Here is a 15,312-nt window from a genome sequence, read left to right as displayed (position 1 = left end):
CATAAGCTGAAAGAGATCACAGTATTTTGAATAAAAATACTCATATGGGGAACAATAAGGGTATATGTCTCTAGCAGTCTAATTATGCTACTGCGTTAAAGGATATATTATACTGTAGCTTGTGGGGAAAAAAGTAGTTAGAGAATTTAAAAAAAAAAAAATAGTACTGAAATGGCTATTTTGCTGCCTCTTGCTTGTTCTTCTTCATCTGTGTATGTGTAGTAGTGACCTGACTGTGACTAACTGGGTACCTCCGTGTGGATGCCCTGGCAGAAAGGGAGGGAGGGGGAGCAATGTAGACTCTAAAATCAGTGATTGATGTCATATGTTCCAATCAAATCCTAGGCTTAACGCCAAGGAGAATGAGTTGTCCAGATGTATTAGGTTTGCAGCAGCAAGGTGTCCTGCAGCACGGTCGCCCTCTCGGCACAGCCTGTTTCTCTCATAAGCTCCTCGGTACGAATCGGTCCCTCTGAAGGGAAAAGGCTCATGCCTCAGCTTCTGCCTGCCTTAAAAATTACTGTAATCTGCTGCGGTGTACTTCCTTCACTTCAGTTCTGCTTGTTATTGCCTTAGAAGCCCTCTCAGCATTGCCATTCTGAGAGGACACGGATTCAATCTTAAGGACCCCATCTGCTGGCAAGGCTGGCAAGTTCTTCCTTAGCCTGTGTGCTTGTATTACAGACCATGAAGTTAAAATTCATGGATACGTGACAGTTTCCCATTATTTCTTAGGCTTTATGTATTTTTATTTTTTCAGGAGGTAACATTAGCTTGATTTCTTCATAGACGACTGACTTGCCCTTGCAAAACAGGCTGTTGGGTACCACTGACAGTAAAGTGAGAAAGGTGAAACTTTAAAAAAAAAAAAAAAATCACTACAACCTTTTGATTGTACCAGTTGTTCCTGTTTGGTGAGAGCAACACAAAATAAAACCAAGCAACATATAGGCATACTGGGATGCGAGTAGTGTCATCACTGTAGGACTGACTTTATATGTAAATCTCAGCTCTAACATAAATGCTTTTACAGTTTGGAACTTAGGAGAGATTTTTCCCTATTATCTCCCCCAGGTTTTCTGAAAAACAAACTGGTCATGCTTATCAGTTGAAAATATGATACTAACAAATATCTGAGATATTTGAGATGTTTTATGTTTGTAAATATCACTTTCTAAGGGATACTGCAAAGTTTTGTGGCTTTAAGAGTTGCTTTAACTGGAGGCACAAATAAAATGCTATCACTTATTTTAAAGCAGGAGAGAAGTGCTAATTCTGAGCATGTATTTTCTCAGGTCACCATTATAGCAGATGATAACTGCAAGTTCCTGTGCTGGTCCAGGGAAAGGCTAACTTACTTTCTGGAATCGGAGCCATTTCTGTATGAGATCTTTAAGTATCTTATTGGCAAAGATATTACAAATAAACTCTATTCATTGAATGACCCGACCTTAAATGACAAGGTAAGCAACTGAAGTTCTGCTTGGGAGTTTTCCTCCCACACACAAATGTGTTATTACTTCAGTTTTAAATCCTCCTAAAGCACCTTTTTTTAACCTGCTGCTATCAGCCTCTGGATTCACGCTCATGCCTTTTAGTGACAAAGTATGAGTCAGTGCAGCGTTTTTGTCAGAAGCAATATTGGTTAAGTTAGCACAGTAACATGCAAGAAAGCTGAATAACTGAGATTCAGAGCTGATCAGCTAGCACAAATATTTCTAACTGACTCGTAGACATGATGGCTAGTAGCTAAAAGGGTGCTTCTCCTTGAATGTTCTTTCTCAGTGAAAAATAGGTGCCTTTATACAAAAAAGCTTCAGGGTTTTTTCTTAAAGAAGTTGCTTGCTGGAGTCAAACAATTGGGTAATACTGATTGCCAAGAACAATAATTTCAATGTACGTTTGAGGGTTGCAAATATATGTAAAAAAGAGGAACGTTAGTTTGATAACATAGTTAGTGGAAGGAGGAATGAAGTACATATAAATAAATATAAGTAAGTATAAAATATTCAGTGGTTTGAATATAACTCATTCTTCTTTGCATGTAGATATAGTATTTTAGGTGTCACAAGTGAGTGCTCTGGGGGTAGTTATGGATATAATGATTATCTTGTTTTACTTTAATTTTGTCTCCTTAGTAACACGGTTTTTCAAGATTTGGACAGTAACTCAACTGCTGGTGGCTTTTTTTTAATGATTTATGTAGTGGCTGTAGGATTCTCATATATAATTTATTTGAAGAACTTTCACCATTTATGAAAAGCTTCATCATTTTATAATACAGTATTTTCATATTCTGTCTGTATTGATTTCACTGACGCTAACTCAGAGCAAAAATCCTTCTCATCAGATTACCCATAAATATCTCATACATAGGTTAAATAGCTGCTTCTGCAAAGTTGTGAATTTACTAGAAAATGATCCAAAAGGAATGCAACAGACTTCAGCAGCCTTAACTTGTAATGTCTTTATGGCTACTTAGACATTATAAGTTTTCTGAATTTTGTACTGGCTATAGAAAGAGAAAAGAAAGAACTGCTGGAGAAACAATTTAACAGCAATAAAGCACTGCTTATTCTGCCTGCTGATCAATGAAATAGAGAATTAGTGTCTTGCAATCAGATCCTCAAAACTGTTTTGGACTGCTGTTTTCGTCTTACTAATGCAGTAAAATAAAAATTATCCAGCAGGAATGCAACATCTATAAAATACATCTTATAAAGTGTGTGGTTAAAGCTTTTTTTTTTGTTTTAATAAAAGAATTACAGGGGAATGTTCTGTATTAAACCCCATATCTACATAGACAGTAGATAGTTTCTGGAGTGTGGCATCTGAAAGGAACATGTAGCGACGTGCCTCCTGTGTGTGCATTCAGACTGCCTCTCCTGGGAGACTGCTGTTCTCCACTCTTTCTCATTTTTCCTCGCTGCCCTCTCCCTTTTTTTTTCCCTCTTTCTTCTTTTTTCTGTTTTCCTTTTTCTCTTTTTTTTTTCTATTCTCTATTTTATTTTCCTCTTCTCTTTCCTCTTTCCTTCCCTCATTTTCTTTCTTTACACATGAATGACAGCATTAGGGTGTCATGCATAGTATACACAGTCATGTGCAACAAAATTGTGCTGCTGACTTCTGGCACTGTAGAGCTTCAGCACTAGTATAAGTATTGAAATGCTATAATAAAATTGAAAGTATAATAAAATGCTCATTATAAGGTTGTAATTGTTTTTAAGTGAAAGGTCCTTATCATACATTCTAAACATTAAAAAAACCCCACCAAACTTTGCCCCTCTTTTGACTTAACATCTGTACACTTCCATAAAAATAACAGTACAAGCGTTTGTCATCAGTGTGTTCGTTTTAGGCCTCCTTGTGAGAGTAGTGAGCTCCCCTGGCTTCTGCCTCCTCATTTTTGCCCCTCCTGGTGTGTTGCAGCTGCAGGTATTGCTGCCATCGACTGGCAGTCCTTGCTCTTTGGAAGGTTTATTTTGATTAGTGTTGTGTTGTATGTGCGCAGCCCAGAAGATCAAATGGGTGTCCAACCTGTTGGGCTAGATCAGGTCAAAGCTGAAAGGGACTTTCTATTTCTGCCTGTATTTCCCTCTGCACAGTTCAAGTATAGTTATATAATGTACAGATGAGCCAGAAAAATTCCATTTAACTTTATTGCAGCTAATAACAGTTTTGACATTTCTGTTTGCCACTTTGTTTAATGCTCTGAGTATCTATTTCACTCACCATCCTAAAGTCATATACAGATATGTAAAACAAGCCTCACAATTATATGTATATTTCTTAATTAAATGGTATTTTCACTTTAACTTGAGTTTGTACCAAGCCTTTAGTGAAAATAGTCACATGAATTTAAGATTATTGTAACTGTTTTATCACAGTAACCTTTGAAAATATATATTACAAGAGTCAAATATACATATTACTGATGTCGTTAATGCTTTTTAGCTGGTGACAATTTCAACAGAAAATTCTGTACACAGGGGACATACAAGAGAACAGCTAAACCAAATCCAGTGTAGATTATTCGTAATCAAGATGGTAATAAGAAGATAAGAATATCAATTCATTCTGTGTTAGAGAAAAGTATCCATTTTTTTTATAAGGAACCTTGTGATTTTCTCCTACCTAAGGAAATTTTCACTACTGTTGGGAAAATAGTTGTTCCTTTCTGCATGAAGTAGGGTGCTAACTCCTGACAAAGTTCAGTAAAGTGGAGTTACCCATTATGCTTTTGTCACTGATTACTACCTTTCACATACACCCAAAATAGCATTCTGACTTGCAGTAATACTTAAAAAGGTACAATATATGGTCTCCTATAAATATTATAGTACGAAGACTTCTCAGGAAGACTACTTAAAGCAAATGGAAGCTCCTAAGACCATTTGACAGGCAGAGGATCATGTTCATGTGATGCATTTAATCTGTCTCCAGTAAAATCAAGAGCCAAATTATCATCTAGTAGGAAGGAATGACATTCACCATTTTCTAACACAGTGAAAGGAAAAGTCAGGAAAGTGAACAAGTTTCTGTTAAGATATGAACTGATAAATTCTATGTGTAGCATGCTGTTTTGTTTGGCAAGACGGAATAATAAATTGCCAGATAATAAAAACTTTTTCTCTAGGAAAATACATGAAAAGTCCAGTGCAAAACAGAATTAAAATTGAATAACTAACCTGTGGTTTCATGCTTGTCCATGTTCTAATTCCAATGTATTACTGGCATCTTCCATTTTAATTTAAATCAATTTACACTGCATAGAATCTTCTGCTCTAACCAGCTTCTTGATTCATGAATAGTCATACCTGAGACCAGAGCATCGTCTACAGAGGAAATAATTATTTTCCTTTTTTATTTTCATTTATTTGATACTTTAAAAAAAATTATTATTATTATTTTATTTAATTTTTTTTTTAGGCTTCAAAAAAGATTGATCGACAGCCTAGTCTGTGCTCACAGCTCTCTGTGATGCAGATGAGGAACAGTATGGCCAGTACCAGCGACAGTGAAGATGGCTTGCAGATGTTTCTTCGTGGGACTTCCTCTGCGTCCTCTCTTCGTGAGTGCTCAAAACAGTTTCTGCTGGTTTTGAACACAGCTTGGTTGATCATAAGAGATTATTGTAGAACTCCTGCTGTCTTCAGTGGGAGCAGACTGTAGCTTTTTTTGGATGCTGCTGTATATCAGCTAAGTGGAGGGACCTAACTGTTGGGAATTCGTAATATGCATAAGGCTTTGTATGCTAACTGAAACTTCTTCATCTAGACACTGGAAAAAAACCAGCATGTATTGTAATAATGTTTTACATAACATGAATGTGTAGGCATAATATGGAATGTTTATAGCAGTGGGGCAAGACTCTGAATGTACAGTGCTTGTCACAGTAGTATCTCCTTTGGTCTGTGACTGGTGCTTGTAGATATTAAAAACCCAAACAAAACTTTTTCCCTCAGCAACTTGGTGCTCTGCATTTCCTCCTGAGGTAGTTTGTACTGGCAGGATCTGGAGAAATGTGGTGTACAACTAACACTTTGATGCCACCTGGAAAATCTCCAAATACCCTGTCAGGCTCTCCTCCCCTGTGCTTTGTATGACAGGAGTAATAGAGAACAGATGAAATGAGGGAAGAAAACATGTCTGACCTTTTTGCTCCTACTTTTGGAATTTATTCCTTTATAGAAACTTCGTAAGTTGTTCTTTCTAGGCTATTGTTATTTTTTACTTTTAATTTTCCTAAATATCAAGTTCAACACTAGTCTGAACTCTGAAAGCAGCTTTAAAAAAAAAAAAACCCGGAAGATGCACAATTTTTCTCATTTGGCATAAGCAGTTAGTTTAACAGAATTCAAAAGGATCATATAGGGTTATTTATTTTGATTTGGGAAATATTATTCTTTAGTAATTAGAATTTAAATATATGAGGAAAAATCACTGCCAGTTATTTATTATGGTTAAACTCTCTACTAAGAAGAGAAAGTGTTTTAAAGTGTTTGCACTTGCCTGTTTAATTATGTTTTCCATTGTGTTCCTCACAGTTCTCATCCAGGAACTCCTTCAGGCTTGGAGGGCCTGTCTGTTTTCACTGCTTAACATTGGTGTAGTCTGTATGCCCAGATAGATGGAACCAAAAGCCCTGCTAGTCTTTCACCCTACTAGAAAGCTGAGAGTGACAGCTGGGATATAGTTGGATGACAATTCCAGTGTTGTTTCCTTTATTTCTCCCCTGTTCCCTGAAAGAACATTTAGAATCATGGAACAAGAGCTGAGGTTGGAAGGAACCTCTGGAGATTGTCTAGTCCAACTCCGTATTCAAAGCAGGGTCAGCTAGGGCAGGTTGCTCAGGGCCCTGTCCAGTCAAGCTTTGAATGTTTCCAAGATGGAAGATTTCACAGCCTCTCTGGGCAACCTGTTGCAGGGCCTTATGAGCCTCACGATGAAAAAGATTTCCCTTACTACAACTCATGACTGTTGTCCTTTGTTCTTTAGTGCATGCCTCCAAGAAGAGTCTGCTCTGTATTCTTTATACCCTTCCATTAGGTAGCCGAAGACAACAGTAAGATCCCCTGAGAACCTTCTGTTCATAAGGCTGAACACACCCAGTTCTTGCAACCTCTTCATCTACGTCATGTGCTCCAGCCCCTGACCATCTTGGTTGCTCTCCACTGCACTCACTCCAGTATGTCCATGTCTTTCTTGTACGGGGAAGCTCAAACCTGGACACAGCACTGCAGATCATGTCTCACACGTGCCAAATAGAGGGGATTAATCTATTTCATTGACCTGCTAGCTATGCTCTTGCTAATATGGCCCAATATATGGATGGCCTTCTTCACTGCAGGGGCACTCTGCTGACTCATATTCCATTTTGTGTCCACCAGGACCCCCAGGTCTGTTTCTGCAAAGCTGCTTGATGCCCAGGCTGTACTGCTGTGTAGGTTTGTCATGTCCCAGGTGCAGGAATTTGCCTTTGTTGAACTTCACGTGGTTTCTGTCAGTTCTTTTCTCCAGCCTCTGAAGGCCCATTCTGACTACCCTCTGGCCTATCACCAGTTTCCCTCACTACTTGGCAGTTGTCTGTGAACTTGATGACGGTGCAATCTGCCCCATCATCCAGATCGTTAATGTATTGGATGTTATAGGCCTTGGTATTGGCCCTCAAGGGACACCTGATAACCAGCTGCCAGCAGGGTTTTGTACTGCTGTTCACCACCCTGTGAACTCAGCAGTCCAGTGAATTTTCCACTGAAGCTGTAGTCCATATATCCAGTCCATTTCTCACCCATTTGGCTGGAAGGATTCTATGCCAGGCTGTGGAGACCCATGCAACAGTCCAGGTAAACAGTATCCACTGTACTCCCTGCATCCACAGAGCCCATAATTTCACCACAGAAGGTGGTCAGACTGGTCAGGCACAATCTGCCCATGGTACATCCATGTTTGCTTTCCCATTTACCTTCCAGTCCTTCATGTACTTGGACATAGCTTCCAGGAAAACAGGCTCCATAATCTTTCTAAGGACTGAGGTTAGGCTGGTAGGCCAGTAGTTCCCTGGGTGCTTCTCTTTGCCCTTCTTGAAAATGGTCATGACATTGGCCTTTTTTTTCTCTCCTCTGACTGCCATGACCTTTCCAAGATGATAGAGTGGGCTTACAAATGCATCAGCCAACCCTCAGCACCCTTGGATGCAGCACATGTGGGTTCTACTGCCTTGTGTTTGCCCTGTTGACTTCAGTGATCCCTAACTCAGTCTGGCTTTGCTGTGAGTCAAGTATCACTCTCCCAGTCTCCACCACTAGACTCAGAGAACTGGGAGGTCTCAATACAAACCTGTAAAGTAAAACCTGAAGGAAAGTTGTTTTTTAATATCTCAGCCTTTTCTGTGTCCCTAGGTCCTGTGCCCCACTGAGCCATAGCCTCACAGTTTCCCTGGTCTTCCTTTTGTTGCTGATGTATTTGTAGAAGCCCTTCTTGTTGCCCTTCAGTAGATCCAGGTCCAGCTAAGCTTTGTCTTTCCTATTCCATCCCTGCATGCTTGGGCCATGTTTCTGTATTCCCCCCAAGCAGCTTGTCCCTGCTTCCACGTGTGTGTGTGTTTGAACTCTGTCAGGACTCTCATGTTCATCTATTCCAGCCTTCTACCACGCTTGCTTGACTTTCTGTACACTGGAATGGACTGTCCTTGTGTTTTGAGGAAGGCGTCCTTGAAGATCAACCATCCGTCCTTGGGTCCCTTTGCCCTTGCAGGCCATGTCCCTTGGGTTCATGCTGAGTAGATCCCTAAGCAAGCCATAGTCCCCTGTCCTCAAGTCCAGGGTTGTAACTTTACTATTTGTCTTGCACGCTTCTCAGTATCTTAAACTCCACCAGCTCCTGGACACTGCAGTCAAGGTTACCATCAGCCTTCAGCTCCCTGATGAGTTCTTCCTTGTTTGTCAGTGACAGGTCCAGCAGAACACCTTCCCTAGTTGGCTCATCAATCACTTGTGCGAAGAAGTTGTCTGCTACGCTCTCCAGAAATCTCCCGGACTGCTTGCTCCCAGGCCTCTTGACTTTCCACCAGATACTGGGATGGTTAAAGTTCCCCAAGAGTACTGCAATCACGAGGCTTCATCCAGTTGTCTAAAGAAGGCTTTTATTTACTTACTCTTTTTGATCAGGCAGCCTGATACCTGCCACGAAGTCTCCTGTGTTGGTCTGTTCTCTGATCTTTACCCATAAGCTGTTGACTGGCTTTTCACCTGTTCCATGGCAAAGCTCCATGAAATTGAAGCCTGGAAGAAATTGTGAAAATGTGTTTGTGCAATTAGCTAGAATTAACATTCTCTTTCAGGCTTAGCAGCAGAACACTTACACCAGTATTTTGACTTCGGGAGAAAGTAATCTAGGTGCATGACGTGTTCAGCTGTAATTACGTTAATCCCTAAGATGTAGCCATGCTTAGCCCATACTTGATAAATACACTTTTCTCTGTTGTACTTTTCCTTGGTTTGTGTACCGTATTTTCTGGTGTGTGCTTTCCCCAAAGTAGGGGTTTAAATGTCTTTTATGTTCCAAGAATTGCTCAATCCAACAGTGATTGGTGTAGTTGATAACTACCACTGCCACCACCCCACTGGGAACAGTAAGTGTGGCAGCAGCCTCCCAGGTCCAGTGCTTTCTTTACTTTTGGGGAGGCAGAGGGGTTACCCATCCACCAGTTTGTCATACCCCTCAGGAAATACCGTTCTTTATTTCTTTGTGCATTTTAATTAATGCAAAATTTCTGATTTCTATAAAAGGTTGGTAAAATTTCTTCATGAAAGGTTATTTATGTCACTAAACTGTAACACTTCAATCATTCTTTTTACCAAAATAGCTTGTTAGTTATTCCTGAGTACTGTCATTGCCAGTGATGGGTTTGCCACCACGGTGACCTCTGCTTAGAGATTTGCTTTCAATGTGGATTGTGGCCATGTATGCACTTTTTTTTCAGATCACAGGGAAAACTGAACAAAAAAGCTGCCACTTACCTTCCTACTGTTCTGTTTTGAAAAAACTTCTCCTATATATTTTCAGTGCAGCAGTCATTCTGCTTTTTATTTGTCTGGTTTTTAAGATTCCGTGCGAGGTACGTACTGAGTCGAACTGTCCCAGTGCTGTTCCCCTGGATCCTCCTTCTGCAATCATACATTCGTTTATTAAAAAAAAAAAACCAACAACAACCCACCCCCTCATTTTTAAATTTAATAAGGACCATACGGAAATAACTTTTTAATTAGAAGAAGAAATGAATAAGAGAAGCTTACGTGTCCAGGAGCTCTGCAGGAATACTGTCTTGTCATTGCTAGGTGATTGATTGTTGTGTAGACAAAAACTTCCCATTACAAATATGATATTTGACTACTACAATACAGACAAGTCTTATTCTCCTAATTTCCATATTCTTGAAAAATTGAGCATTTATGTTTTTGTATAATCCAAAGTTTTTAATTATGTTTTTATCTGTTCTACAAACTACCGGCTTTGACTCATTTTCTAAAGAAATTGATATAAAGTTTTTTCAAAGTGTTTAGCAGTGAAAGAGTGAAAAATACTAATTAGTAGGCCCCAAACTACAATTACTAACAAAACTGTGTTTTGAATGTAATTAACTAAGAAACCCAACTAACTGTTTGCTTTTATATTAAGGAAATAACCAACAAGAGTTCTATAATGCTTACGGAGTGAGTCGTTTGCAGCATGATGTTTTCTGTTGATAATATCACACTAACTCAGCAAGCATCCTCAAAAAGGTATTAATGTGGGATTTGTTTATCGCGTGGTACTTGTGCGCTTGGCATCCGTGATCCATCTGTGTGTAATTTATTAGTAAATAAAATTGATGTATCTGTTTTTCCAAAATTTGAGTTAAGCAGAAATAGTTCAACCTGATTACAAAGGTAGCTTCACCTAAATTTCAGGCCTTTAAAAAACATTTCAGTATTGGTTTCTGTTCAATAATTCTGTTACTTGGTAGTCATTCATACACTTATTGATACAGTCTCTTTTTCTATTCTGCTTGGTTTAGATCACTCATATATGCTGATCTATCAATCTGTATTTGCAAATTTTTAAGCTACACAGGAATGTAAAAAAGTTTTGATTTGGTAATGCTTTAATTGGTATTATCTCATTATGTGTGTTACCTATGTTATACCCAACTTGCGGTGAAAAGCAGGATTGTGTTTCATGGGAAACGCTGTTTTAATGGACATTTGAGTTAGGTCCTGAAGAGGGGGCAACAGAGTAGAGCATTGAAGGCCTGGGTTCAAGGTCTGACTCAGTCTCTTGAACATCTGTCCTACACTGGATAGAGGCATCGGTAGACAAGGCTTTTGTATTTGGAGAAAATGAGGGCATGTTTTTGAACCAAACAACTTGACAGCATCAGACCTTGTACTGGATCCTGTTGAACAGATTTATGGCTTCTTACTTCTGATCTCTGGAGAGATCTAAGCACTTTGAAACAAAAGAGAGACAGTCTAAAAATGGCAATAAACTTTACTGATACAAAAATCTAAAAAAAAAAAAAAAGGAAAGCTGAAACTGTAATCCAGTATTTTCAGGTGTCCTGTCACCTTTGAGTGTAATTTGTTGGTCTCTCTCAACAAAGACAATTTTATATCCAGGTGTACCCACAAACCTTGGATTTAGACAATTAAATGATGTAGTCATCGCTTGCTTAGGCTATAAAACCCCATCTGTGTGAGAAGAAGTGCTTAACAATTCCAATATTTAAAAATATGTTTGAGTAACCCTTTATCATGGCAGTTAAAGTAGTTTTTGAATGCCAGAAGAAAAGACTAATACATTTTTAACATGAAAAGTTCTGAAAAGCTAATTCCAAACAGTGTATGTGTGAACGTGACTTACAAATGCAGTAATACGGCAACAGGTTGGTCTTGCCAGTAGCTGTATTTTGTTCTCTGTATGTAACGTACGCAGCACAAAGGAGTCCTCCTTCATAAATAAGCTTTCTTAGCAGAGCACTTTACTATATGTCTGATAAACCTTTTTTTTTTTTTAAGTAATAAGAATAGCCCTGCAATATGAGTATATTATGGCTATCAGTATTTTTTTCAGGAAAAATTGGATTTTTAGCTAGTATATCAATGACCTGTCAGACAGGACCACTACCTCTTGGTCTTTTCTTCTAAAATGATATTTCAAAGATTTCCCTGCTCTTTTTGGTCATCGTATTGTATCTGTTTACGACCTTCTACCATTGTGGTTGTTTAGAAGAGGGGTACTGAGAGAAAAAAATGTCGAAGTACAGATGTAATTTCAGAGTGGACAATGGGAGGTAAGCCTGCTTGTCTGATGTCAAAGGAGCTCTCTGGTTAAACCCTCATGCTGAAAATGTGACTACAATAGAAGTAGTTTGCAGTGTTAACTTGCACAAAAAACTCCATTTAATATCTTACCAGCAGTGGCCATTGTGTGTGCTTTGCTCTGGCAAGCTTTGAGTTGCTGCTTTTCTAAAATACTGTCTTAGAGCAATGAAATCGCTGTCAGCCAAAAGTTACATGACCTTCACCCATTTTCTTGTTTTCTCTATGATTGGTTGTGTGGGGGTATTAGTTTTACGTTACCATGCTTTTAAGGCAGTTAGGGCTGTGATCAGGTACCCACCTGAGCTTTGCCCAGTACACAGAGGAATTTTTTCACAGCTGAGGCAAGTGTGCAAATGCACATACCAGTCATTCACATCATCGTTTGTGGAAAAGAACTGGTGGGCGAGTGTAATGGTGAGAAAATAATCACCAAAGACCTGGCTTCGGGCACCTCATGCAGTCAGGATTTGCAGTGAATTTGGGGAAGATTCTGTGTCTGTGGCCAGCTGCAGGGTTTGAACCTCAGAGGCATTGCTGGTTCGTAGCAGCTTGGCTGTCCCATGTCTAGATTTCCTGATGCCTGTGGCCAAATAACAAAGAAGCCTTCACTTGTAAAATCCTTTCATGAGGGACCTAGGACAGGGTCATCGGATTGTGTACACTTTGTCACAAATAGGTGTATGTAGCAGGTATGTGGTGTTAAATTAATTGGTAATTTCTTTGTAACTGTGGCAGGCCCGGGCCGGACGTCTCCCTACTTGAGAACTTCGGCAAAAATGAAGCCAATAGAAGAAAATGTTGAAGATGACGTCTTTGAAGCACCATCTGCTGATAAGCTTGAACTCCAGCGGCTGCCTTAAACAGATGTATCCCTCAGGCATATCAGAGCTTGTACAAAGCTCCAGTGCCAGAGGATGAAGTTGAATTTGGGAGGAATCTGAAAGCTAAAACCACCTCTCCATGTTTGAATTTACTACAGCATGTGTCAGTGGCTTCTAGATGGAAAGAAATGTCACATTTTATTTTACTTCTAAATAAAAATTAAAAAAACCAAACTTGTATGGGTTTTATTTTTGTTTTCTGGACATGAGTATTTGCTTTATTTTTACTTTGACTCTTGCCATCGTAAATTTGGTATTAAGTGGCTGACTAGCCTGAAATTTTTGGAGACTTACTCATTGCAGAATATCCCCAGTTTCATATCCATACATTTCTTAGAAACTTATGGAGGCCTATATTTTGATGTTTTTCAGCGGGAGATTTTGAAACTGTATTTCCAAAGCCATGCTGCTGTTACCTACCATCATTGTTTGTGAGACTTCCATGTGAAGTAGTGCACACGCTCTTCTGCGCCTTTTGGTAGGTATTTGCGTCTAATTCTGGCATTTCTCAACCTGAATGTGTGACTCTATAATTGTAATAATGACTTCAATTTTCATTTTACTTGGCCAAATATTTAGATTTAATGTTGCCTTTCCAACCTTAACTTTTTCTTCTTTAGGTAACTGTATTACACTGAAATCTGTGCTTTTCCTTAGTCTGATCCATGGAGTGATTGAGCTCTTCTGGATTCACCTTTCCACACAGCAGTATGTGAGGTACAATTGACATTTGATATAGGAAATTCAGTTCAGACCTCAAAACTGGGTAGCTGCTAGTACAGTAAAACACAGTCTCATAATGGGAAGCATTGGAAGCCTTTGTAAGAGGCACTTGTAGAAGTCCTGTCGGAGATACGTGGAGACATGTAGATGGGTAGCTGTCCTTCTGTGCTTTGACAGTTCTTGAGATTTTGTTATGCAACAAATGGTATATTTTAACTAAATATAACATAAAATAGATACTATTCCATTTCTCAAATTGCACAAAACTGCAATACATACAGTAAGAGAAGTTTGGCATAAACTCTCAAGCGGTCAGAGCTGTCGGAGTCTGGTTTTGCTCTGTTTTCTGTGACTCCATTTTAGTTCTAAAATTTTTCCTGACAAAGCATCTTTGAATCAGCCTGCATCTGACTTACATAACTTATTTATTCCCTTCTCAAAAGCTTGTGCCGTATCAAAATGTGCAGATAAACAATTGGGAAGATGGCCCACATTGTCGGTGTTCCTACTTCTGTGAATTTAAATCCAGTGTTTAATATTACATCAATACGTCCTGCCGTTTGGTCAGTTTTGCATTATTAAAAATGCCGCGCTGAGGTGAGGTATAATTACTAATTTGCCTAAATAGATGTAAAATATCTTTATGCCACACATATGCAAAAGCGAGCACATTGGCTCCTGCTGGAATTGATGTACTTTAAATCTGATTCTGATTTGATGTTATGAAACTATATGTAGGAAATAGGGAGTCCTCCTGCAGCTGTTGTAGCTTATGCACAAGTGTTAGTTGGAACAGCTTTTAAAACCACTGGTTTGATAAAACAAAATGATAGGTAGGAGAAGTTGGGAGTCTGCTGGGGTACAACTGGGATTCAGCAACTAAAATATAGATACATATTTAAAACTATACCACATTCTTAGTAGCTGACAGTCAAATACTAGCAACTGAATAGATTATACTATGAAGAAAATACAGTAGACAATTAGAAAATTGAATATATTAGAAAAATATGAAATGTTCTCTGTGCAAGAAATAAAAGGCATACTAAAGCAGAAATATGTATCCTCATCACTCCAGTGACTACTTGGTGTAAAGTTGTGAAGTTGTTTAAGTTTTTTGATACCATGTTTCTTTTAATGAAAAGAATACTTGCAGAACATTTCAATAGGATAAATTATAGAAATACAGATTATTTTTTTTTTAGGTTGAGACCTCTGCAGGTCATCTGATCTAGCCTCCTGCTAACGCAAGGTCAACTTCCAAATGCATGGAAATCTAATGATGGAGACAAAACTATTAACAAGTGCTGATACAGGAAGATTGCTATGTGGAGGATCATATCTCTAAATGCTTACTTTCCTTTTGGATTACAACACAACCAGACTTTGTAAATAAAATGTTTCTGTATATTTCTGTAGGTTTTACAAAAGCTATTCCAAGTAGTTGATTATCAAGCTGTGTAAGCAACATGGTGCTGACTCCCCAATCAGTGGGTGAAGGCTTCCTTGCTTCCAGCAGCAGTTTCAAGCTCTGCGTAAGAAGTGATATTTTACTCATTACAGAGAAAATGATCACTGTGGCTAAAACATGTCAGTCCGAAGAAGGATGCTGACGCATGATTTTTAGCAGTTAGGACTAAAAAATCATGTAAGAAAATTGTTTGTGCTGAAAATATGCAAAGAGCTCTCTCCTCCTCCCTGGATTACAAACAAAGTATCTCTGATGCATAGGGAGAAAATGCATCATTGGTTCAGTGTCTTAAGGGCAGTGGCTGTGTCTCTGAGGTTGCATCTTGGCTGGTGAGACAGTAAGAGAGGAAATGGGAATTATCTTACTTCTGAGG

General features: G+C 38.9%; 1 protein-coding gene across 1 annotated transcript in view; it reads left to right on the top strand.

The window, feature by feature from the left end:
• Window positions 1-12,908, top strand: part of POPDC1 (popeye domain cAMP effector 1) — a 29,733-nt gene extending 16,825 nt beyond the window's left edge. The window contains exons 6-8 of the mRNA XM_086744110.1: window positions 1,296-1,463; window positions 4,930-5,071; window positions 12,600-12,908. Coding sequence (XP_086600236.1) covers window positions 1,296-1,463; window positions 4,930-5,071; window positions 12,600-12,724 — 435 coding nt within the window. The 3' untranslated portion in view covers window positions 12,725-12,908. The remainder of the gene's footprint in view (window positions 1-1,295; window positions 1,464-4,929; window positions 5,072-12,599) is intronic.
• Window positions 12,909-15,312: the final 2,404 nt, after the last annotated feature.

This window comes from Chlamydotis macqueenii, chromosome 3 (genome assembly GCF_036417535.1).
Source record: "Chlamydotis macqueenii isolate bChlMac1 chromosome 3, bChlMac1.mat, whole genome shotgun sequence".
NCBI classification, from domain to species: domain Eukaryota; kingdom Metazoa; phylum Chordata; class Aves; order Otidiformes; family Otididae; genus Chlamydotis; species Chlamydotis macqueenii.
The sequence above is the reverse complement of the archived record's forward strand: the minus strand, read 5'-3'. Positions and strand labels throughout refer to the sequence as shown.